Here is a 25,846-nt window from a genome sequence, read left to right as displayed (position 1 = left end):
AAAACTATGAGAACACTCTCCACAAACGGGAAAGGGCAGAGAATTGAAACATAGCTAAGTCTGAAAAGAAACAGAACAGCAAAACAGATGTATTCTACAGACTAACACCTTATGTGCAATTTGGAAAGCCAAACTACAGCATCTGTGTATCCTCGTCAGGATTACAATGGCTAACAGCATCATCACAAAGAACTTGCTTTTGGAGTCTTACAGACAACGGAGGTATAGTATAAAAATAATTTAAAACATGATTTCTTAATATTTAATAAAATGCCCATAAGTGCTCTTTCAAGGATGAAAAAAGTAATTCAACTGCTTGTTCAGCTACATAAAATGGATCTGGGCAACTGCCCATATCCAAGTTACTGCCACCCCTAACTCGAGAAGGAAAATCCATCGAGCAGAGAACCACCTCAATTCTCCCCAGCTGTCTCCACTCGTTTCTAATTTCTATCACTACAGATGAGCATGCATAACCAAGTGCTTATGCTTCTTTATTTAGCTTCTTGCATTCAACGTTTCTTAGATTCTTCAGTGTTCTTGAATGTTTCAAAAGTGTCTTTTTCCCTTTCACTGATGAGTAGTATTTCACTGCACAGTTTATCCATTCTGTTCATGGACATTTGGATGTGTCTAAGGTTTGTATGGTTAAGGCTGCCATGGCCATTCTTTGCTTGTGAAGTCTTTCTGGAGATATTTTCATTGCTCTTAAGACAGTATCGCAGAGGAAAATGCCAAAAGTTCTCTAAAACTTTCATGTAATTTTACCAGAAAATATTTCTGCCAGAAATAAAGTTCTAGTTACCCTAAATACAACCAAATCTTTGGTGTTGTGTATTTGACTTTAGTCCTTCCAACAGGTTTCAGCACCTTTCCTTCTTTGGTGAAGTACCCAAGTCCTTCTTTCTCATTTTTTTTTGGGGGGGGAGGGGGGGTGGTGTGGGGGGAGGGAGTGCTTGGAATCAAACACAGAACCTATGTATGCTAGGTCAGCACTCTGCCACCAAACTACCAAGCTATGTTTACAGATCCCAGGTTCGCCTTTCCATATGATATCAACTTGTCCCAGCACCAGCTGTTACACTTTGCTCCACATTCAATTCATCTGTCCCCTCGGTTATAAATCACCCTGGATATGCATATATGCCTATCTCTGGTCTCTTCTGCCACAGTGACCTATTTGTTCTTATGCCAGTACCATACCGTCCTGATTACTGTAGCCTTACAGCATGTCTTCTAATCTGGTAGGCTATTCTTCAACTGTGTTATTTTTAAGTTGTTTGGCTGATTAGAGCCTTTGAATTTCCTGATAATGAGTTTTTAATGTCCTTAAAATAGCACATTATATTTTTGATTATGAATTTACTGGATCTACATATCAATTCACAAAGAAAGGATGTAATTACCAATACTGTGACCTTTGATTCATGAACATTATTTCTTAGGTCATTATTAATTTCAGTGATGTTTTATAGTTTTTGGTGTAAGGGATTTGAATGTTTCAACAGATTTGTTCTGAGGATTTCAATGTTTTTTGTTTTTTAGTTGGTCATGGGGCTTGAACTCTGGGCCTGGGCACTGTCCCTCAGCTCTTCAGCTCAAGGCTAGTGCGCTACACCACTTTAGCCATAACACCACTTCTGGTTTTCTGGTGGTTTATTGGAGATGAGTTTTATGGCCTTTCCTACCCGGGCTGGCTTTGAACCATGATCCTCAGATTTCAGCCTCTTGAGTAGCTAGGATTACAGCTATGAGCCACTGGTGCCCGGCTTCAATTTTTTTTTTTTTTTTTTTGGGTCCAGTTGTGGGGCCTGAACTCTGGGCCTGGGTGCTGTCCCTCAGCTCTTCAGCTCAAGGCTAGTGCTCTACCACTGGAGCCACAGCGCCACTTCTGGCTTTTTTCTTTTTTGCTTATGTGGTGCTGAGGAATCGAACCCAGGGCCTCATGCATGCAAGGCAAGCGCTCTACCACTAAGCCACCTTCCCAGCCTCCCGGCTTCAATTTTTTTGATGCCATTATAAACTTTTTTTTTTGGTGCTGGTCCTGAGACTTGAACTCAGGACCTGGGCACTGTTCCTAAGCTTTTTACGTTTATGCTCAAAGCTAGTGCTCTACTACAGTTACACACCCAGCTTTTTGGTGGCTAACTGGACATAAGAGTCTCAAAGACTTTCCTGCCCAGGCTGACTTCGGCCCGCAATCCTCAGATCCTAGCCTCTGGAATAGCTAGGATTGCAGGCATGAGCCTCTGGTACCCTGCTTAGATGTTTCTTCTTTTTCAATTGTTTGTTCCTAGAAGAACTCTTAAGATTATAACCATCTTGAACAATAAAATTGGAAATTCTGTTTAATTATACCCTATTTTCAAGATCAAGACATATCAAACCATTTTGGGTAGGAAAAATACTATGCTTATTTGCAAAACTACATGCTACCATATAAACTTGTAATATACAACATAGATAAATATTATTGTCTGGTAATTCTTTTTTTAAATAACATTTTATTTTAACTTTATTTTTTGTTTATGTGGTACCAAGGAATTGAACCCAGGGCCTCATGCATACTAGGCAAGCACTTTACCATTAAGCCACATTCCCAGCCTATCTGGTGATTTTTAGAGTAAAATTGTATGTGGGTAGTATAGGACAGGCTTTCGTTGAGTTTCTATTGGTTTAGCTAAGGAATACATTCTAGCATATTCATTGCATACTAAATTTAACGTATTTTTGAAGATTCAACAAATATGCTACCTTGTAGTTAAGAATGTTCCTAAATTTATTGAACTTTAAGAATTGTGTTTTAAGGATATGCATTTAAAGAGAAAAATATATTTTTGTTAAGTTTCTTAAAAAAAAGAACTATAATCCTCTCAAAGGAGATAAAGACATTTTTCACAAAGTAATACTCGTTGTTATAATTCTCACAGTCAGTAGATCAAGATGTCTACCTACAAATCATGTGCTTCAACACATTACAATTTGTTTATGGTTTTAGAAAATGCATTAACTAAGCAAGCAGAGCAAGAAAGAACAGAGAAGGTAAGAATGGCATAAAAGATTCTGAATCTCTACCTCCATCTTCACAGTCTTCAGGGGCTTTGGCTTTCTTACAAAGACGAGGATCCAACCAGGTGGTTGTTTTGGTGTTGTGGCTGTAGAATAAAGATCTCAATTAGAAATAGGAGAATAAAGAGGAATTAAAGTTTTTCAAAAGCAAATTAAAAGTGATGTTGAAACATTTATTTTCATAGGCCTTCAAAATCAATAACCCCTGTTCTAAAAACTTCCACAGAGGAAAGCTGATGTTAAGGCACAAATTTGAGAATGAAGACTTTAAAGAGAGGATCACATGCAAAGGAGTAGTACTTTATCTAAGTGGTCAAAGACATTTTGCAGGGCGCACACAAAGCCACACACTGTGCATTATTAAGTGGCAAAGTATCACTGGAAATCTTACTTTCATGCTGGCTGAGTTTTTCTACTGCCCTTCAAAAGAGCTCCATCATTTCTTGAGCATCTATGATATGTAGTTATTATGCTGAGGGCTGGGAATATAGACACAAATGGTCAAACAATGTCTTCAGCCTGGCACCAGTGGCTCATGCCTGTAATCCTAAGCTACTCAGGAGGCTGGGATCTGAAAATCACAGTTGGAAGCCATCTTGGCCAGAATAGTTCGTGAAACTCTTCCAATTAATCACAGAAAAAGGTGGACATGGTGCTATAGCTCAAGTGATAGAGTGCTAGCCTTGAGCAAAAGATGCTTATAGACAGTGCCCAGGCCTAGAATTCAACGTCCATGACCGGCAAAACAACAACAAAATCCCACAAAAACAAAGAAAACTGCCTTCACAAGGATAAAACAGATTAAAGTGTAAACAAGGTGTAAAGTAGCTGTTTCTGTAACATGCAAGTAATAGAGTGCTAGCCTTGAGCAAAAGATGCTTATAGACAGTGCCCAGGCCTAGAATTCAACGTCCATGACCGGCAAAACAACAACAAAATCCCACAAAAACAAAGAAAACTGCCTTCACAAAGATAAAACAGATTAAAGTGTAAACAAGGTGTAAAGTAGCTGTTTCTGTAACATGCAAGTAAAAACCACAGACGTGGTAAAATTGCATTCTACAATATCATCAGAATGGGCCACTCAGAAAGACTCCATCATCACCCAAATGCTTTCATCAGAGAGCGGCATGCGTCCTGACTCAGGTGGACGGTACTTTATCTTCCATGCAGGCCACCGTGCAATAGACGAAATGTAGGACCCGTCTATCACACTGCCAGCAGAAAGAAAAAATACAGTCATATTAGAAAAGAAAAAGACATGAGAGAAAATGTACATGGATGTAGAAACTGTAAATTTATATTTTAAGAACTATGAGAAAAACTGTGAGCAAGTTCCCATGCACATCTTTCACGTATCCTAACTTGTTCATCTCTACCTGGTCCACTCTTAGGCAATGCAGCCAATGATTTCAGGGGTGAGTCACCCACTACACTTTCTTCAACCCATGAGTTCAATAATTTCAGAGCCACTGCCAGGCAGCAGACCATGGCAGAGACACGTTCTATTGCATGTTCAATAATCATCAGTCTCCACTGGAAAAACTAAGACTGCTTTTAGAAAGTCTGTGCTATACCTTCTCTACATGGAAAAATCTCCCTAAAACATAAACCAGTGCAGTCGGGCTTAGCAAAATAAATTAGAACTAAAATAAGTCATAAATAAATAGTCTTCTGTAAATATCTTGCTAAATCAAACTCTTTAATTTCTAAATAAGCAGCTGTAGGAATCTCCTAGAATTTTACCCAGTATATCCCAACATAAAGGAGAGCCCATTCCTACAATATAGTAATATTTTTACCTGTATCAATATACCTTTGCTCCAGCTCCAGTCAACCCTGACCCACCATGCTAGTGTGACAGAGACCAATCACATGACCAACAGCAAACAGAACAACTTTACCTAGCACTAAATATTCAACTGTATTCTGGATGTTAACACCTCATGCAATACACAATTTGCAAATACTTTCTCCCATTTGTAGACGCTTCCTTTGCCATGCAGAAAGCTTCAAAGTTTCTCTAGTTCCATGTGTCTGCTTTTGCTTTAGTAGTTCCAGGCTTTTTAGTGTCAAGTTCAGATGTCTTTCCCACATCCAGTGTTGTGAAGCTTTCTCTATTCTGTTTTCTTCTAGAGGTTTCATAGTTTCAGGTCTTTGGTACACTGAACAATACACTTCTTAAAAATAAATCTCTATAATTTGCTATCTTTGTTTGCAAGGTAAAGTATCATAGATTTAATGTTTCATAGTCTGTTTCTATAGACATGTTAACCACTTATAGCTAAGTTCTAATTTACTTCTCAATTGTCCTTGAAAACCATTAAACTGTCCACAGAAGAGTGCATCTAGTTGTGTCTGTGTGATCCAGGTTCTTAATGTTTATGTAGACATAGACATGAGAATGTACCACTACATATGGTAAAAAAGAATACCATGTAGTCAAACTGACATCTTTGAACACTAGAATCCACTGGGCAAAGGAAGATATCCAGTAAAGGATATGGGTTGATGACTGCTAGAGGAACCGATTCAGAAGTCTACTCTAAATTAATTTCTAAGTAGATATTCTTTGAGTGTACTGCCCAGCCCTCAATATTTTTACTATTATTTATTATATTCTGAAAGTTCATTACATTAATACTGGGATCAAATATTTGGGATTAAACTGCTTTAAAGATGAGCATTACAGCTATATGAAATTCAACAGGTGCCAGTGGCTCATGTCTGTAAGCCTAGCTACCCAGGAGGCTGAGATCTGAGGATCGTGTCCGAAGCCGGCCAGGGCAGAAAAGTCCCCATGAGACTCTTATCTCCATTTGACCACTCAAGAATTAGAAGAGGCACTGTGGCTCAAGTGGTCCAGAGCTAGCCTTGAGCACAAGCAGGCTCAGGGACAGTGCCTGGGCTTGAGTTCAAGCCCTACAACCAACAACAACAACAACAAAAAGAACAAATGATTTGCAAATTATTATTCTCTGATGCGAAAGTATTCAGTTTTAGGTTGATTCAATTCTATGCTACTCAGTATATATTTATGAATATATACTATTACCCTGACAGTGCTTTCCAGTAAAGACAGTATTTTCTGTACATTTTTATTGTACCAATTGTTCTGAGGGTCAATGGTATTTCCTCCTATGTTATATAACTATATTGTCTGAATACATTAAGCCTAAATTCTAGGAATGAAAATACTTAGCTCAGATAATAGTATGTCCCACCCCACAGATGATAGTTCTTGAAATGGGCATGGATAATCTAAAAAAAAAAATTTAAAGCACAAAAAAAATCTTGTTTTCCTTTTGTTTTTACCATTAGTGATAAATCAATTGTCAGTCTTCCTTCTATAAAACCAGAGGCAAAATATACTATTCTGTTCATCTAAGTAAAAAATAATAAAATGCTATCCAGGAAGCTAATCAGAATAAGGATCATCTACTACTTGTATAAAAAATATTTCCAAAGAAAGGAGAAGAAACAAGAGCTTTGCCAAGCAGGCACACATTTAAAATGAAGTTAGCAACATTTCGGACAATGCCCACAGTAGCGGCGCATCTGAAGAGAGGCAGGAGTTGGCTTACTCAATGAAGTAGATCATTCCTGTGTCTGTGTAGGCCATTTCCCAGTTTGGGGGTAGTGGTTCCAGGTTTTCGTCTCTAATCATATAATTTCTAAAGTCCATGGAGCTATTTGTTTGGTTATAACTTGGAACAGTCTTCATCCAGTCTGGTGACTCTGAATGCCTCTCTCTGTTTTCTGCCATTGGACAAAACGGAACAGTAAAGTTACATTTAGTCAAACAACCCTTTTGGTTTCTAACAAAATGCAAGCTATACATGTGTACATAGTATCAGCATTACATGCTGACATTTTACTTATCTATTCTACATGTCCACATTCTTCTAGACATTCTGAAGTGAGAAATATGCATATTCAATGCTAGTCATTTTCTGTTACTATGAACCCTGTCCTGTGTAGAACCTCTTTTTTTTTTTTTTAATTGTATTTTATTTTATTTGAGAACATACTGTACAGAGGGGCTACAATTACATGGGCAGGATAATGCATACATTTCTTACCAAGCATTGCAGCCTCCTCCTTTGTTTACCCTTCACTTCCCTTCCCCGCCTCCCCCCTCCCCCCACCCAATTTTATCCCCCTCCCCCCACCCAATTATACCCCCCTCCCCCCCCCCACACCGACATTGTAAAGCTGGTTTTGACATGACATTTTGTACTTCTCATTGTTGCAACAGGTCCACCTGAATCCTTAAATGACTTGTTTGTCCCCATCTCCTCCACATGTTATACTGACATCAAATATAGTGAAAGCGGGGGTTACACTGTGGGGGTGTATAGAACCTCTTTAACACCAGCAATGCTCACAACTACCCTGTATTACCACCCTTATTTTACAGACTGAACAAAGTAAGCACAGAGAGGTTAACTCATTCAAGGTCACAAGAGAGAGGCAAGAGAGACGAGAGGGGAGAGAAAGGGAAGAGAGAGAGTAAGGGTGGGGAAAGAAGGCTAGTACAAGACTGAACTCAGGGCTTGAGTTCTGCCCCTAAGCTTCTTTTGCTCAAGACTAGCACTCTAGGGGGCTGGGAAGGTGGCTCAGTGGTAGAGCGTTTGCCTTGCATACCTGAGGCCCTGGGTTCAATTCCTCAGCACCAAATAAGCAAAAAGAAAAAAGCCAGAAGTGGCGCTGGGCTCAAGTGGTAGAGCGTTGGCCTTGAGCTGAAGAGCTGAGGGGCAATGCCCAGGCCCAGAATTCAAGCCCCATGACCGGACCAAAAAAAAAAAGACTAGCACTCTACCATTTTTTTTTTTTGCCGGTCGTGGACCTGAACTCTGGGCCTGGGCACTGTCCCTCAGCTCTTCAGCTCAAGGCTAGCGCTCTACCGCTTGAGCTACAGCACCACTTCCAGCTTTTTCTGTTTATGTGGTGCTGAGGAATCAAACCTAAGGCCTCATGCATGCAAGGCAAGCAAGCACTCTACCACTGAGCCACCTCCCAGCCCCGCACTCTACCATTTGAACCACAGCTTCACCTCCAGCTTTTTTCATAGTTAATTGGAGGTAAGAATCTCATGGACTTTCCTGCCCAGGCTGGCTTTGAACCGTGATCCTCAGATCTTAGCCTGCTGAACAGCTAGGATTATAAGCTTGAGCTACCAGTACTGGGTTACATATTACATCTTAACAACTGATAAAGGAAAAGACAACTGTGTTTTGGGAAAATAAGGAGATGAGGCCATGATTTACCTATTATTTATCTGCACACTCTCTCTCTCTCTCTCTCTCTCTCTCTTTTTTTGGTTGGACTAGGGTTTGAACTTAGGACCTTATCCTTGCTAAGGTTAATCCATAACCCCCAGCCTTTTTTCCTTGAAGCTATTTTTTAAGTAGGGTCTTGCCTTTTTGCCTAGGCTGACCCTTTTACCTATTCCTCCGCATGGCATGGCACGGCACGGCTTGTTAACCGAGGTGGAGCCTCCCTAGGTTTTTGTCTGAACTGGTCTCAAACCACATCTTCCTGATCCCTGACTCCTGGGTAGCTAGGATTATAAGTGTGACTGACTAACAAGGGCCTGGTCAATATATTTGCATTTTTTAAACTATATGTCAAGTCACTGCTTTTGTTTCAAGGGATACAATAATGAACAAAACAAGCAAAACTCTAGCCCTTCAAAAGTATACACACTAATATTTCAAAATCTAAATAAAAAATATTGCTAGTAACCTTTCTAGTAATTTTTACTGATATATTTCCAAAATCTATATACTCTGGCTGAAGGCTGGCTATATTATAAAATATACTTTGCAGCCGGACGCCGGTGGCTCACGCCTGTAATCCTAGCTACTCAGGAGGCTGAGATCTGAGGATCGCGGTTCAAAGCCAGCCCGGGCAGGAGAGACCATGAGACTCCTATCTCCAATAAACCACCAGAAAACCGGAAGTGGCGCTGTAGTTCAAGTGGTAGAGCGCTCGCCTTGAGCTGAAGAGCTGAGGGACAGCGCCCAGGCCCAGAGTTCAAGCCCCACGACCGACAAAAAAAAAAAAAAATATATATATATATATACTTTGCATTTCTCCTGTAAAATAAATTTAGCTCAGTAAGATTCCTGTATCCCAGCAGCAGAGAAGACTCTCAGATACTTTAGGCCAATAGAGTATTGCCATAGTGTCTTATTTTTATTACTGATAGCTTATTATTGACTTACCAAAATTGAGATAAGTCTCGCTGGCTTACAAGGTGGTCTACAGAGAAACTGCTCCATATAGAGTTTTTTTTTTTAAATCAGAATTGCTGGGCACTGGTAGCTCACACCTGTTACCCTAGTTAACTCAGGAGGCTGAGATCTGAGGATCACAGTTTGAAGCCAGCCCAGGCGAAAGAAACTCTCATCTCCAATAAACTAATCAGAAAAAGCCAGAACTGGCACTGTGGTTCAAGTGGTACAGCACTTGCTGTGAACAAAAGCAGCTCAGAGACAGCGTCCAAGCCCTGAAGCCAACCCCCAGGACTGGCAAAATAAACAAACAAAAAACAAAAATCACTTATTCTCTCTACATTCCTTGTAAAGTTTTACTATATTCAACTCAATGTTACAGTGGAATCACCACAGAAACCAGAAGTTGTCCATCTAGTTACAAACCTGTGGGTCCACTGCCATTAACAGCGTCTTTGTCTTCATCTTCTTCCTCTTCAGGAAGAGAGCTGTCCATCCTTTCCATCTTGCTGACAGAGGTAGTTCTCTTCCTTTGGGATTCAGTGTCAAAGTCATTGTCAAAGAGAACTTGATCAACAGGGTCTGGCTGGAAAGGGCTGGGCTCTGCTGGAGGCTTGGGGGTTCCATAGAAGTTTCCTAGGTAGACAGACAGGAGCCAGTGAAAGCACTAGTATTGAGATCAGTCGCAACAGTACTGCCTAGGGTGTGTCTTGCTGCTTCTTGCACTAAAGGTTTTTTAGTATCTACCCCTGTCCAAAAGGAGACCAAAGCACACCCTAGGAGAGCAAGAAGTAGAAAGTAAAGACCTCATGATCTTGTCCTACATTACCTAACATCTGGACTACGGCTGGGACTACATATAGATTATTTATTCCTACAGGGCTTGCTTTGTACATGGGTTCTCAATTAGGGCCTAATTTGTGAATTTAATATGCTTCATGGAAGACTAGTTGACATAAAAGGCAGAAGTGAATGAAGAAGGATAAAACTAACACAAATCATTTGGTTCTAACAATGAACTATTTTGGTTAAGGAAGGAAATATGTGGGTAAAGGATAAAGCTCAACTAGTTTACATAAAAATGTAGGCTGTTTCTGAAATTTAAAGAGTTTTCTATGCATTGCAATGATATCAGGCAATACAATGAGCACCTAGAGCCATTATTAGCCTAATTCAATACAGGCTTACTCTCATAAAAGCAGTAAATATTTAAATTTGCTTTGAGAATCAGCAATTTTAATAGTACAAATAAATCTTCCAGAGTAGAAGAAAAACAAGTGAACACTTCAGTCTGCACAGGCCGGGCTGGCTGCAGTCACAGTCACAGTGTGTTGCACCTTTGCCAATAATTATGCTAACACTATACCAAGATAAATAAGAAGTAAAATATTTATGACTTTTTCTTGTCATTTATTAAAAAAAAGCCATACTTTCTAATCAAATTGTTTGGCAGTAAGTAGACAGTAAGATGTTCTTTACATAAAGGAATAAATGAAAATGGATTTTTTTTCCTAGATAGAAAACAAATTTTGGACTGGTCCCACAACACAGACTTAGAAATTAAGTAGTGTACTAAACAAGGGATGTTTAAGTGAAAAAACATTACAGTGGATGTTTTGGAAGGCTATGAGTAGTAACTATCATGAAAATATTCAAGACAAAACAAGGAAATCAAACCACCGACTTCTGCACTAGGTCTGCCTTTCCCCTACTACTTCCTTGCTTTCAAGTTTGAAGGAGATCACTTATCTTATCACAGACAAATGCAAAGTCTGTGGTAAAACAGACCAGACCTTCCAGAAGTCTGTAAGGAAAGAAAGGCCTTGGGGAAAAGCAGGGTCACAGTTCTCTGGGCAAAGAACACAGAAATATTCTAAACAAGGTTTGGAAGAAAATGTTCCTGTTTTATGCCCAATAATCATACAATCAAGGAATCTTATGTTTTATGAAGAACAGAAAGCCCATCCATCTAAGGATACTCAAAAAACGGGAACACACTGCTGTGAAAGCGGAGTCATTGCCATCTAATTCTAAGAGGTTTGACTTCCCCTGAAATGGAAAATTGCTATCCATAGTCACTGCAAAGATTTGTCTTCAGAATGCACTTTGTTTTTCAACTTGTTCTAAACAGAAAAAGATAATTATTGGGCTTAGATTAAATACACACAGGCACACACATGCGCTCACACACACGCACACGTGCACACGCACGCACACACACATGTGTGCACACACACTTGCCTATATTCGAGCCCCAAATTGATCCCCCGTACCACCATCACCAAAAAGAAGAAGAAGATGAAGGGAGGAGAGGGTGGAGGAAGGGCCAGAAAGGGAGAAGGAAGGGGAGAGAGAAAAGCTAGTGTCATTTATACTTTTTTCCCCCTTTAATTGTTGCAAATATCAAGATCTCAGCTACAGGCACAAATATTTAAGATTTGTGAACCCTACCTATAATGGACAGAAAAAAGGTTTAATAACTTAAATGCTTTCACTTTTTTTTTTCTTCTACAAAAACCTTTTCATTTTTACAACAGAACTATCCAATATCTCATACATATACAACACTGGCTAATGCTATCAGTCATATAAAATTTCTATTTTACTTATATGCTTACTTATTATATGAGCATATACATTACTTATTTACAACTTATCTTCCAGGTATTATTGCCAAATCTCCTTGAAATTTTGTTTCACTTTAAGGACATGCCTGCATATGGTCACATATACAATTGAGCCCTTAATTGCTTTTTTAAAAATTTATTGTAAAGGTGATGAGCAGGGATGTTACAGTTACACAAGTAGGGTAATGAGTACTTGTCTTTTTAAACACTGTTACCCCTACCTCATTTTCTCCCTGTTACCACCCCTCCCTGCCCCAAGTTGTAAAGTTCACTTCCAACATAGTGTCTAGTGAGTATCATTGTTACATTAGTTCATCCTTTATCCTGATGTTCCTGTGATTCCTTTCCCTTCCACAGATCTGATAAGCTTATAAGTAAGATAAAGGCTACATAAAACTAAAACAGAAGAAAAAAATAGAAGTAACTGCATACAGGACATAATAAGAACCTCATTTCTAATTCTTGAATTCATTTTGATATGCTTCATTATATATGGTCCTATATACTTAGCAATTGGGCTATTGTGATCCCCTGCTAAAAATATCATACATAATTATTAAAAATGAGAAAAAACATGAAACATGTATTTCTAGGCCTGGCTTGCTTTGCTTAATATAATGTTTTCAGGTCTTTCCATTTCCTTACGAATGGGGCGATGTCATTATTTCTGATGGAAGTATAGAACTCCATTGTGTATATATACCACATCTTCTTGATCCATTCATCTACCAAGGGGTAGCTGAGTTGGTTCTGTACATTAGCTATGGTAAAAAATAATGAACATGGTTGTGCTGGTAGCTTTAGTGTGGCCTTGTTTGTGAGCATTTGGGTAAATGCCCAGCAATGTGATTGCTGGGTCAAAGGGGAGCTCTATGTGAGTCTTTTGAGGAAGCTTCATACTGCTTTCCAGAGTAGTTGAACAAGTTCACACTCCCACCAACAGTATAGTAGTGTTGTTTCCTTCTGGCCACATCCCCACCAGCATCTGTTGTTATTAGAGTTCTTGATCATAGTCATTCTAACTGGGGTGAGGTGGAATCTCAATGTTGTTGTTGTTGGTTTTTTTTTTGGGGGGGGGATCCAGTCGTGGGGCCTGAACTCTGGGCCTATGCGCTGTCCCTCAGCTCTTCAGCTCAAGGCTAGCGCTCTACCACTTGAGCCATAGTGCCACTTCTGGCTTTTTTCTTTTTGCTTATGTGGTGCTGATGAATCGAACCCAGGGCCTCATGCATGCAAGGCAAACGCTCTACCACTGAGCTACCTTCCTAGCCCCTCAATGTTGTGATTTGCATTTGTTTTATGACCAGAGAAGTCGAACATTTCTTCATGTGTCTATTGGCCATTCTTATTTTCTCTTCAGAGAAGTCTCTCTTTTAAGTCTTTAGCCAACTTGTTAATGGGGCGGTTGTTTCTTTGATGATTTGCTTTGGGGGAATTTTTTGAGTTCTAAGTATATTTTAGATATGAGGCCCTTGTCTGTTATATGGCTAGTGAAGATCTTCTCCCAATCCATGGGCTTTCTATTGATCTTGCTAGTTATGTCCTTTGCTATGTAGCTCTGCAGTTCAATGCAATCCCACTTATCCAACTTTTCTTTGATTTGTTGTGTTTCTGTGTCTTCATTAAGACAGCTTCAACCTGTGCCAGGAAGCCCTAGAGTTCCCCCTATTCCTTCCTGTAATATTGTCAGGGCATCTGCTTTTACTTCCATAACTTTAATCTACCTGGAATTGATTCTGGTACAACATGATCTATAAGGACCTAACTTCAGTTTTCTACATGTGTATAGCCAATTCTGCCAGCACTATTTGTTGAAGAGGCTTTCTTTCATCCTGCTTTTTTGGTTTCCTTATCAAAGATTAGGGGGCCATAGGTCTTTAAGTTCATTTCTGGGTCTTCAGTTCTATTCCATTGGTCCTTAGGCCTATTCTTGTGCCAGTACCAAGCTGTTTTTATTACTATATAGCTTCACAGTAGGAGTTTGAAGTTTGGTATTGATATTCCTCCAGCACTAGTCTTCCTGCTGATTGTTCTGTTATTTGGGGCCTTTTATTATTCCATATGAAATTTTGGATTGCTTCTGCTATTTCATTAAAGAATGATGTCGGGATATTGATGGGCATTGCATTGGATTTGTAGATGTCCTTTGGCAATATTGCCATTTTCACAATGTTAATACTCCCAATTCAGGACTATGGGAGGTTTTTCTACTTCCTTAAATCTGCTTTAATTTCCCTTTTCAGGTTTCTAAAGTTTTCATTATAGAGGTCCTTCACTTCTTTGGTTAATTCCTAGGTATTTTGGGGAGAGCTATTAGAAAAGGTGTTGTTTTCCTGATTTCAGTTTGCTCTTTTCATCGTTGGCATACAGAAAAGCCACTGATTTTTGTGGATTAATTTTATACCCTGCTATTTTGCCAAAGTTTTTGATCAGCTCAAGTAACTTGGCAGTAGAGTTCTTTAGATACAGGATCATGTCTTCTGCAAAGAGGGGGAGTTTTACTTCTTTCCCTAATTGGATCCCCTTTATGTTTGCCTCTTGCCTTAATTGCTCTAGGTAGGAGTGCTAATACTATATTGAAGAGGAGTGGAGAGAGTGGACATCCTTGTCTTGTTCCTGATTTTAGAGTAATAAGCCCTTTATTACTTGACCCATCCCTTAAGCTATACTGAAGTGGACCTGTGTCATTCTCCCAAATACTGTATTCTCTAGGATGTGTGTGTAAATAAATGCATCCACACATGTAATTGTTTTCAATAAAAGCTTCAGTGTCTTCATGTTTCACACTTTTTTAAAGTAGAATATTACACTAATTCCTCTACAGCCTTCTGTTTATAATTCTAAAACTTCTTCAGAATGATACATATTTCTTTTTTGGGGGGAGGTCAGTGTGGGGCTTGAGCTCTGGGCTTGGGTGCTATCCTTCAGCTCTTCAGCTCAAGGTGAGCCCTCTACCACTTGAGCCACAGCACCACTTCCAGTTTTCTAGTGGTTTATTGGAGATAAGAGTCTCATGGACTTTCCTGCCCAGGCTGGCTTTGAACTGTGATCCTCAGATCTCAGCCTCCTGAGTAGGTAGGATTACAGGCGTGAGCTACCAGCGCCCGACTTGCTTTTTTCTTTTCTTTTCTTTTTTTTTAAGTACTGAGGATCAAACCCAGAGCTTTGCACCTGGCTAGCCTACCACTCTACCATTAAGCTGTATTCCCAGCCCTTGGGTTTTAGACATATTCTCCTAACATAGTTCATGCTGGCCTTGAATGTGTTAGTGTAGACCAGGCTGGCCTAAGACTCTTGATTCTCATGTCTCCACCTACAGACTAATGGGATTGCAGATGTGTACTACACATTGGTCCATAATAGACCATTTTTATGAAATACAAATTAAGGTGTCTTGTATCCATTCTCTTACTAAAAGAGAGTTGTTTCCATTTCAAACAGTGCTATAATGGTTACTCTGGTGCTGGCTGACACAAGAATACAAGCAATGAATTCTCTAGGGAAGGTAATGTATCATTTTATAAAATCTTTGCCTGAAATGTATGGGAGGTTCTATTTCTTGCAATTATCAAACTTCTGTATTTTTGCCAATCTGATGAGGAGAATGATGCCTAATTGTTTACATTGCATTTCCTCTGAGCCAAGCATAGAGCACACAGTAAGAGGCCACTCTGTCATAAAACAAGTCCTCATGTTTCATGAAAGAAAATGTAGGCAAAATCCTTATGACTCAAAAGCAGGAGAATGTATAAATAAAACTTTCAAAGCATAGATATTAAGAAAAAGTGTTAAAATTGATATATAAAAAAACCTATATATATGATCAAGGAATCTTATTTTCCACGAAGAATGGAAAGTCCATCCATCTAAGGATACTCATGGTATCCCTAGGGAACATACTTGGCTGTGAATGCTGAGTTATTACTATCTAATTCTAAGAGGTTTAACTTTCCTTGAAATGGAAAAATGCTATCCAGAGTCACTGTAGGGATAAACATGATAAATAAATAAGGAATTACATTTCATGAAGAAATATGGGATAAGGTTAACAGGTGACAGAATGAGACAAAAAAGTCTATCCCAGGTAAGAGATTAATCAACCTCCTTATATCAGACACTGATTGAGATCTAGGTTTCAAAAGGAGAAAACAAACAAATGTATAATTTGCATAAGTTCTAAAGACATGACTAGATGTTCAAATTCTCTGACTACCAGAGACACTAAAATTAAAATTAGATACCATTTCTACAACCATTAGGTTGGCAAAACGATGAAATTGGATATGCCAAGTGTTGAGGCTGAGAAGCCATTAGTAAGGCCTGTGTGTTGCTGGGGTAGGGAGAAGACTGCAGCGCATTCCACTCATCTGACTAGTACGCAGATATTGTGCTCAACTAAACAATTCTGCTCTTTAAAAATTTTTTTTTATTGTAAAAATACTGTACAGAGGGGTTACAATTACATGGACAAGATAATGCATTTTTGCTCTTTTGAAATTATGCAAAAATACTCAGTGCAGCTTAATTAGTAGAGATGAGGACTGTCACACAATGCCTTCATACTGCAGACTACAGCTCGGAATCATATGTAGTATGATTGCATACATAGTACAGTACCCCAGAGGAATCTAAAATTTACAGTAATAAATGAAAAAAACTGAATGACACAGAACATAGTTCAGATGTATATAATAAATATGCACACAAGACACAACACACATTTTGTGAGCACACACATAAAGAAGCCATACACATTAAACACTTCAGAGCGGTTAAGTATAAAAAGGAGGCTACTTGCATAAAAGTGAAAACAAGTAGGTAGCTACACGTTTTTCTGGGAAATCTTCACTAGCTATCTTATCTAAACAAGATATTCCTTTTATTTTCTTCAAATCTTTGCTTCACTTTGTCTTATCCTCTCCACCTAATTGTTGTGTGACTGCCTTCCCCACCTAAGACACAGGATTCATTAGGGAAGCAGCACCTCGGTCAGTGTCCCTACCTCATACACAAAACAGGTCTTCAACAAAGGGTTGCAGAATAAAACAGTATCACATGAATAAATGAATAAATGAAGGATGGGTGCTAAGCCCAGAAAGAGAAGCTAAGTTAAACTTAGAAGACCAAGGGCTTGACTGAATGCTCTGACCAGGAGATGTGATCAGAGCTGTTCCTGAGGGAGATTGACGTGGTACTGAAGGGCAGGGTAGACTCAGAAAGGAAGAGCTAAGCAGAGACATTCATGGCAAGAGTCCAGACTCAGTCAGGGTCCCGCTATGAGATGGCTGGAGTGAATAGCAGGGCACTATGGATGTCTCTGCAAATAAAGGGATGTTGCGCTCTGATAACTGACTGATGAGGAACAGGAGGAAAGAGGAAGTAAATGATGGTGCTGCTGCTGGAGAGAAATTATGGGGAATTACTGGCTAGAATGCAAATGCATGTGTGGATATAGCTTATTCAAGGCCAGATATTCATTAAGCATTGTCTTTAGGAACTGAGGATTACAGAGTAAGAGAAACATGGTCCCCCACCACCACAGAGTTTGGAGGACAGGCAACTGTAACAGCCTGACAAAGCCATGGTGGGGAAGGGTATGGCCCTGTGGAAATGGACAGGCTTGCCAGTTAAAACCATGGTAGGTGAGAAAAATTGCTAACAAGGATCATTTAAAAGTTGAAATATGATCTTGAATTTTTATTTTCCTGAATCAAGGGGGTAAACAGATACAAAAAGAAAACCAATTATCCTGTTTTTGCTGCCCCCTATGTATAGTTTTGTTTTCTCCAAGAGATTCAAACTACATACAGGGATTTTTGTTTTTGTTTTTTACTGTATAAAGATTCGGGGTTCTCAATCATAAACAGAAAAGTTATTCACAAAAACTTGCTGAGTTCAGATAATGGACATTACTATGAAATACATAAACTAGCCAGTTTTGATTTAAAATAAGAAATGCTCTAGAAAAGAACAGTTTTCTAAGAACGTTTTAAAATGGTATTTTACTGTTTGAATTCTCTCTGAAATAACTGCAGTCACATGGGTGGTCATTTGGGGACATACCATCATACGTTCCACTCTCTAACAATGCGCCACTCTCCTCCAGTGCTTTGAACTGGTCAACAGAAATGAAATTATAGTCCACCCCTGGGACTTCCCCATCCCTGGGGGCCCTTGTAGTGCCTATGGAAAAAAAGAAGAAAGAAAAATATGTACACATTTTAAAATGCTTTTTAAATTACAAAAGATCCAAAATAATAGAAAACTCAGGTTTATGGAGAACACACTGGAGAGCCAGCTAACTAACTACATCCTAATTTCTGGAACGAGAATTAGAAGGTTAATATTATACTAATTTTAATATATTATTCAGTGAAAGTAGTACTATCAATGTAGAATGAGTAAATGCACCTTAATAAACCAGCCATGAAATTTAAAACTATAAGAACCCTAAGATAATTTCAGTGCCAAAAAGGCTTAATTGATTCTTTTAAAACATCCATTATCATTACTTAACAGCAAGAAGAAATAAATAACAGGCATTATTCTCTACTCCAACTACATTAGAATATATGGTTAATGAATAAAAACTAAAGATAAATATGGCTTACAATGTAGTGTTCAAATAATTATTCTGCATACACTTTTTCCTTTCCTAGCAAAAGTAAAAACAACTTTCTCTTTACTAGAGTTATCAAAGATTATAAAAGAGAGAGAAACAATGTCTATAAATTCTTTCAGTAAGCTTTAACATGTGAACAAACATTGACTATGATGTTATTTTAGACTAAAAAGAATTAAGATAGGCATTCACATACTGCTTCATCATTATTCTCTTCAAGTAATTTCCAACAACTTAGAGGTAAGTAAACTTTTACAGACACTACTGTAGACACATACATTTCTATACTAAAATGGAACTCATGCTAAAGTAAAATCTTTGTTTCAGATTCAACATACAACTCAGATTGTGGCAGCACTGCTACATTTGACTGGATTGTCCTAAATGAAACTCAGTCACTTTCTTTCTTTCTTTGGCCAGTCCTGGGGCTTAAACTCAGGGACTGGGCATTAGCCTGAGCTTCTTTTTCTCAAGGCTAGCATTCAACCACTTGAGCCACAGCGCCACTTCTGGCTTTTTCTGTTTATTCAGTACTGAGGAATCAAACCCAGGGCTTCATGAGTGCTAGCTAGGCAAGCACTCTACCGAGCCACCTTCCCAGTCCTCAATCACTTTTATGAATTGAAATTTGACATGTCATTTCAAATCCTTTGCAGTACAAAAGGAGATCACAGGACTTTAGTCTGAGATGCACAAGACCAAAACTGTCCTCCGCTTAGATCCTCATCTGAAAGTCTGTCACCTCAGTGCCTCCCTCTGTTCTATATCCAGTAACCAAAGCCAATTGCTTTCTCCTCTTAAATACTTCTGGATGCTCCTCTTTTTTCCCACAACCACCTAACTGACATCTGTGGCCCATGATGTTGGATCTCTAGTTTAATCCTTGCTTTCCCTGGCTACACATCTCACCACACTATAGCTGGTGACTTTCCTGAAATAATCTGAGTAAAAACAACAACAAATCCTCTCTCAGCCCCTCTAGGGCATCCCAGGAATCCAGACGCTGCAAGAAGACCTGCAGTGGCCAGCTACCTCACCTCTTTCCACTCAACCTATCAGAGACTTTTATTCAGTTCCTCTCACACTCCCGTTGTACTCACTTCCAACACGCAAGTCCTTCCCCCTCTCACTACAGGACTCATACTCCTTCCCCTCTGTAGCTCACCTCTCAAGTCTTGGCTCACAGAGTTGCTTCCTAGAACCTTCCTGACCCCACCTAGGGTGTGGTGACAGGCAGGAACTGTGTCTATGTGACCCAGCCCTAAGTTGAGTGCATTGCAATGATTGTAACTGACGGATAAGTGAACATATAAATTTAAACCAACTCAACAGTATTATGTTATTACAAATGTATTCACCAGAAACTCGTATTTGCTTTTTTTATTTTTTTTTTGGCTGGTCCTGGGGCCTGGGTGTTGTCTCTGAGCTTCTTTTGCTCAAGGCTATCATTCCACCATTTGAGCCACAGGGCCACTTCTGACCTTTTCTGAGTAATTTACTGGGGATAAGAGTCTCATAAGACTTTACTGCCTGGGCTGGCTTCAAACCAAAGATCTTCAGATCTCAGCCTCCTGAGTAGCTAGGATTACAGGCATGAGCCACTGATGCCCAGCTAGTTCCTACTTTTAATATTCCATAATGTAAAAAATCCACAAAGATTAGTGATAACACATATATAATGGTTTGAGAAAATAATAGCTAAGTCAACATTATGCAGATTGTACTAAATTTCCCTCTGTATTTTTAACTCCACACTTTTCTACAGTATTTTTTTTCGGTCTGTCGTGGGGCTTGAATTCTGGGCTTGGGTGCTGTCTCTGAGCTCTTCAGCTCAAGGCGAGGGCTCTACCGCTTGAGCCACAGCGCCACTTCCGGTTTTCTAGTTGGAGATAAAGAGTCTCACGGACTTTCCTGCCCAGGCTAGCTTTGAACCGTGATCCTTAGATCTCAGCCTCCTGAGTAGCTAGGATTACAGGCATGAGCCACCGGTGCCTGGCTTCTACAGTATTTTTTAATCGGTTCGATATTAGAGGGTAAAGAAGCTGGAGAATATAACTTCTTTAACGTTACATTTTTAAATTTTCAAGTTGTTTATGTATCTCATATATTAAGTGATTGTTAGGAGTCTCTAAATGAACAGCTTTTAGTTTTCATATTAAATAAGAATGAATTTTAGGAACTAAACTCAATGGATAAAATTTTAATTATCTGTGATATATGGAAAAACAGAGCACAATATTTCTTTCATACCTTGTCTCATTAAGAGTTGGGGGCCTCATGCCTGTAATCCTAGCTACTCAGGAAGCTGAGGATCACTGTTCAAAACCAGCCCGGGCATGAAACTCCATGAGACTCTTATCTCCAATAAACCACTAAAAAACTGGACGTGGTACTGTGGCTCAAGCAGTATAGCACTCGCCTTGAGCTGAAGAGCTGAGGGACAGCACCCAAGCCCAGAGTTCAAGCCCCATGACCGACAAAAAAAAAAAAAAAGTTGGGAGCTGTAAGAATGAACTACATGACTTGCTTTGATTAGTTTTTTGAAGAACATGACGCTGTGCAAATTTAGAAGTCTATACTCCCATCTTCACCCTCCTGAAATGTCCCCACTACCATGCAAGGAGGTCCAGTTAGACTACTGAATAACCAGAGCTGCACAAAGGGCCTGACACAGGAGTGAGGCCATCTTGGCCCCTCAATCCCCAGCAGATCCCTGCTGACTCATGACTCAGGAGAAATGAGACATGATGGAAGCCACCTAGCTTTAAGGTGGTCTGTCATACAGCAAAGTTAAGATATCACCCAAGTGATACAAAAAAAGATAATGACTGTGTAAAGCCTAAGTTAAGCGGAGCCATATTACATGTCATACTGACCATATAAGGGTAGGAGGACCTGGTTTGGTCTGGGATTATTACCAATGGCCAGCCATGAGTAAGTAATCTAGCTGAGCAAGAGTGCAAGGCTATTACTACAAATGTAGCACTGTAAAAAAAAATCAATAGGGAAAATGAAGAAAAGCATACTGCAATTTCATTATGAGAATCAAATCTGAACCATTTGACGTAATGCCGTTACCAGTTTAGCCACTGAAAGCAAAATCAGGCAACAAAGAGAAGTGGAATCAACTGCAGCAGCAGCGGCTATTTCCAGAGAGAGAGCAGAGGCAGCAGTCTACTCCGTCTTAAAGCAGCTGCTCCTTTATGTGTGTGCACAGCTCTATCTGGCAAGAGCAGGTCTTTCCCACGGCAACATCAATACAATTGTATACATGTTATACTTTACACAAATCCTGTGAGTTGTGTCTCAAAAAAATAACAAGTTATAGGGCTGGGAAGGTGGCTCAGTGGTAGAGCACTTGCCTTGCATGGCTGAGGCCCTGGGTTCGATTCCCCAGCACCACATAAGCAAAAAGAAAAAAGCTGGAAATGGCGCTATGGCTCAAGTGGTAGAGCGCTAGCCTTGAGCTGAAGAGCTGAGGAACAGCGCCCAGGCCCAGAGTTCAGGCCCCACGACGGGACCCAAAAACAAACAAACAAACAAACAAACAAACAAAAACAACAAGTTATAGAAGGCTAAATATGGCCTTGGATGAGCAGTTTCAACATAACTCTGTAATGTTGTCAACCTTGGAGGGATATTGGAATGTCAGGGTATTCAAATCCTATCCAGTAACATTCCCTGCATTTTCTACCACGTGATTTTCTACCCTGTGGTTCAGTGCCTTGTAAATACTGCAGCTGAAGAAATGCAGAGAGAAGAGAGAGAAATAATGTCCAATACTCCAATCTAAAACCACAAACTAATCTAAAAGGTGAAGTGAAAGTAATACTAATTTCAGAGCAAAACAAAAACCAAAAAAAGCAACATATTTTCATAATCATGATAAAAGAAAGTAAGGCTAAATGAAACAACCTACAACTTAACATCCAATGTGAAGAGGATTTTGGACATAGTCTTAACATTCTGTCTCAAACACTGCCCCTACCAAAGATCCAACACCAGCAGTCAATGCAACTAATGTTTAAAATTTTTGATTTAGGAATGAGAAGTTCAAATGCTTTTCACTATCTTTCAATTTTTTAATGACTTTTTGCATTTGTGTTAACAACTCCCTTTTAGCTGGGTGCCAAGTCATCCTAAATACTTGGAGGCTGAGATCTGAGGATCATGGTTTGAAGCCAGTCTGGCCAAGAAAGTCTGTGATACAATTATCTCCAATAAATTACCCCAAAACACCAGAAGTGGTGCTGTGGCTCAAGTGGTAGGGTACGAGCCTTGAGCAAAAGAAACTCAGGGACAAGGCCCAGGCCCTGAATTCAAGCCCCAGTATGGGCAAAATGGTAATAATAAATAAATACCTATCCCCCTTTTTAAAGGTTCTCTGTTACAACATACCTGCATCTGGTAGATCTCATGAGCTAGTAAACCGTATTAGCTCAAATAACACTAAGCCATTAGTCAGGACCTGCCATGTCCCCCTGGGAGTAGGGGATGCCCTCGGGAGAAGCACCCACGCAGTGTGCACAGCACTAACTGCCAAAATAGACAGTGACAGAGGCCACTCGGGTTCTAAAGGCCCTCAATTCATGTGATGCTTCACTTTCAACCACAGATGCTACCTTGGCTACTCTGTGATAATGTAGCTTTTCATGAGTTACAAGCACGCTACTTTCCATTGTAAGGAACTCAGCACTAGGCTCAAGACAAAGAACACAACTAAAGCCAACTTAAACCCATTCTGGCAGTGTCTTCCCAGAACAACTATCAGTACAATTCTGTGTCAGTTGGAATCCAGATAGAAGAGAGAAATCTCATGGTAACTTGAACAAGGAAGTTTTAATGTGAAGAACTGCTATTTACAGGGACTTAAGTGAGACTGAAACATTTCTAAAAGTAAGACTAAAAGACAACTCTAAAAAATAGCATTCTTAAGTGGGTTCACAGAATCTGCCAGGAAACTACTAGGAAGTCAGTGGGTATGCTGGTGGGGCTCGGGGAGCCTCCTGCTCTCTCCAGGGCATCAGTGAACCCCAATGGAGCAGACCACTAGGGTGTTCTGACACGTGCTGGGTGTATTTCTGCAACAGTAGCACAAAGGAACAGACATGCTGGACCGGAGAAAAGAAGCTTTTCTTTCTCCAGTGTCCACTGCGACCTCTACAGGCCAAGCTTCACACTGCCCAAGGGCTGGGGAGAGATGTCCAGTAACACTGTCAGGAGACAAAAGTGGACCAAGAGGACCGAGAAGAAATAAACAAGAGAGGCTATCATGAATGAGTGTTGAATATTTTATGAATTTCTGCATATATTAAGAAGACAATGGTTTTGCTTCTGCAGTCTGTGATACTATGAATTTTCTGATGACAAACCAACCTTACATCCCTAGGCAAACCCCACCTAGTTATAATGGATTATCCTTTTATATACTGCTATATATTGATTTTTCCAAAATATTCTTAAGTTCAGGTTCATAAAAAATTTGGTCTAATATTACTGGTTTTTATATATCCAGCAAGTCTCAGTAGTATTCTAGCAATTACCCTAAATAATGTTTGATAGGTCTTGAGGTATTCTAATATATGGTCTTTTGTAATTTCCCTGGTTAATTTAAAATTTCTAAACAAAAGTTGCCTAGAAATGTGCCATTTAATTTATAAGTACTTAGAGATTTTCCAGATGTTATTTGCAAATTATTCTGTAATTCTAGTCAGATAACTTATAAGATGTAATATTCTGACACTTGCTGTGTTTTCTCAATAAGCATACTGTCCAAAAAATAGGAAGAGGCTTCATGTATACTAGGAAATAATGTGTAGTCAGCTGTTCTTGGGGGCATGTTCCAAAACATGCTGACTCAAAGGACTGCTCATGTTTTCTTTTTACCTTACTGATTTCTGCTTAACGTTAAGCTAATTACTAACATAAATAATTATGATTATAAGGTTGCCTATTTTCCTTACCCTTCTGTTGCACAGCTTTCATTTCCCTTATATTTAAAGAATTTCCAATAATATTTTATGTAGTAATTTTGCAGTTGAAAAATCCCTTCCCTGTGCTCTGTCTTCACTTCTCTGGTGTACACAGGCATCTAGGATCATCATCTTTTCCACTTAAATGTCAAGGATGGCCCTTGACAGATTCGTACGGCTGCAGTGGAGGAGTCTCTAGGAATCCTCTGCTTCCTGGCATGTAATGCACCTTCTATCTGCCTTTCACCTTCTTTGCTTAATTACCGGCTGTCAGAATATTAGGTTATGTTGTGTCTTGGTGTAGTTTTTTTTTCTTCTGCTTATGGTTTGTTGAACTTCTTAGATTTGCATGTTTACTGTCTCCATGAAATTTAGAACAATTTTAGCCCCCACCTCTCCAAGTATTTTTTCTGCTTTCTTACTTTGGCTTGATAGGGTGCCATAGCTCACCTATAGAGTATAGTTCTGTTCTAAATTTCAACTATCTAGAAACAGATGTTACTTATATCGTGCCCAATTTTTAGTTGTTTATGATGATTATACATGAGTTCCTTCTGGCTCTTGCTAGGCCCTCCCCCATTTTGGTAGCTTGTTTGATTAGTTTCTATGTATTCACATTCAGTGATCTCTTCTTCTGACGTTTCTAATCTTTTTTTAAAGTATATCCTATGAATGTTATGCTCCATTTACTTTTTTTGTATATTCTCTTTGATTTAAATCCTTGAACATATTTATAATAGCACTAAAATGCTTGGTATGGTAATGCCATATCATGTGTCATTTCTAATTATTTTTTTTCTATCACAGAATTTTTTCACTTGAAAAGCTGTATTTTTTTCACTTGAAAAGCTGTATGGTCTCACTTTCCTATGTGCTGCATGTCTAGTAATTTTGATTTCCAGTACTGAGGGTTGGACTTACTTATATACCCTCTTATTCTATATCTTGAGCCATGCCTCCAACCTGGATTTTTAGTAGTTACATTTGGAGATAGACTCTCAAAATAAAAAACAACTCTTCTGCTTGAGTAGGTCTGAACTGTAATCCTCTGGTGCCAGCTACATGTCTAGTAACTTTTTTATTAAATGTTGGATACTGTGAAATACACTGTCTCCATTTTGTTCTGTCTCTCTATGTGTGTCAGGTTAAATGCTATTTATACCCATTCAATTCTTTGAGGGTTTTAAAATTAACTTCATTAAAATGGGCCTACAAGTTTTCATCCACTACTTTAGCCCTGGTAGTAAGGTAGGACGCTGGTGGGACTCCCTGATCAGACTGGTCAGAACTCAAACATCTTCTGGCCCTGTGTGAGCT

General features: G+C 39.3%; 1 protein-coding gene across 2 annotated transcripts in view; it reads right to left on the bottom strand.

Annotated features, from left to right (window-relative positions):
- The window catches only part of LOC138803080 (membrane-associated guanylate kinase, WW and PDZ domain-containing protein 3), a 154,666-nt gene that overhangs the window by 47,198 nt on the left and 81,622 nt on the right, over positions 1-25,846 (bottom strand). For both annotated transcript variants that reach the window (XM_069986907.1, XM_069986908.1), the window contains exons 3-6: positions 17,999-18,118; positions 9,735-9,944; positions 6,654-6,828; positions 3,076-3,155 (exon numbers count right to left, since the gene is read on the bottom strand). In XM_069986907.1, the coding sequence (XP_069843008.1) occupies positions 3,076-3,155; positions 6,654-6,828; positions 9,735-9,944; positions 17,999-18,118 (585 nt within the window). The remainder of the gene's footprint in view (positions 1-3,075; positions 3,156-6,653; positions 6,829-9,734; positions 9,945-17,998; positions 18,119-25,846) is intronic.

This window comes from Dipodomys merriami, unplaced genomic scaffold (assembly GCF_024711535.1).
Source record: "Dipodomys merriami isolate MVZ:Mamm:240054 unplaced genomic scaffold, mDipMer1.0.p SCAF_332, whole genome shotgun sequence".
Taxonomy (NCBI): Eukaryota; Metazoa; Chordata; class Mammalia; order Rodentia; family Heteromyidae; genus Dipodomys; species Dipodomys merriami.
The sequence above is the reverse complement of the archived record's forward strand: the minus strand, read 5'-3'. Positions and strand labels throughout refer to the sequence as shown.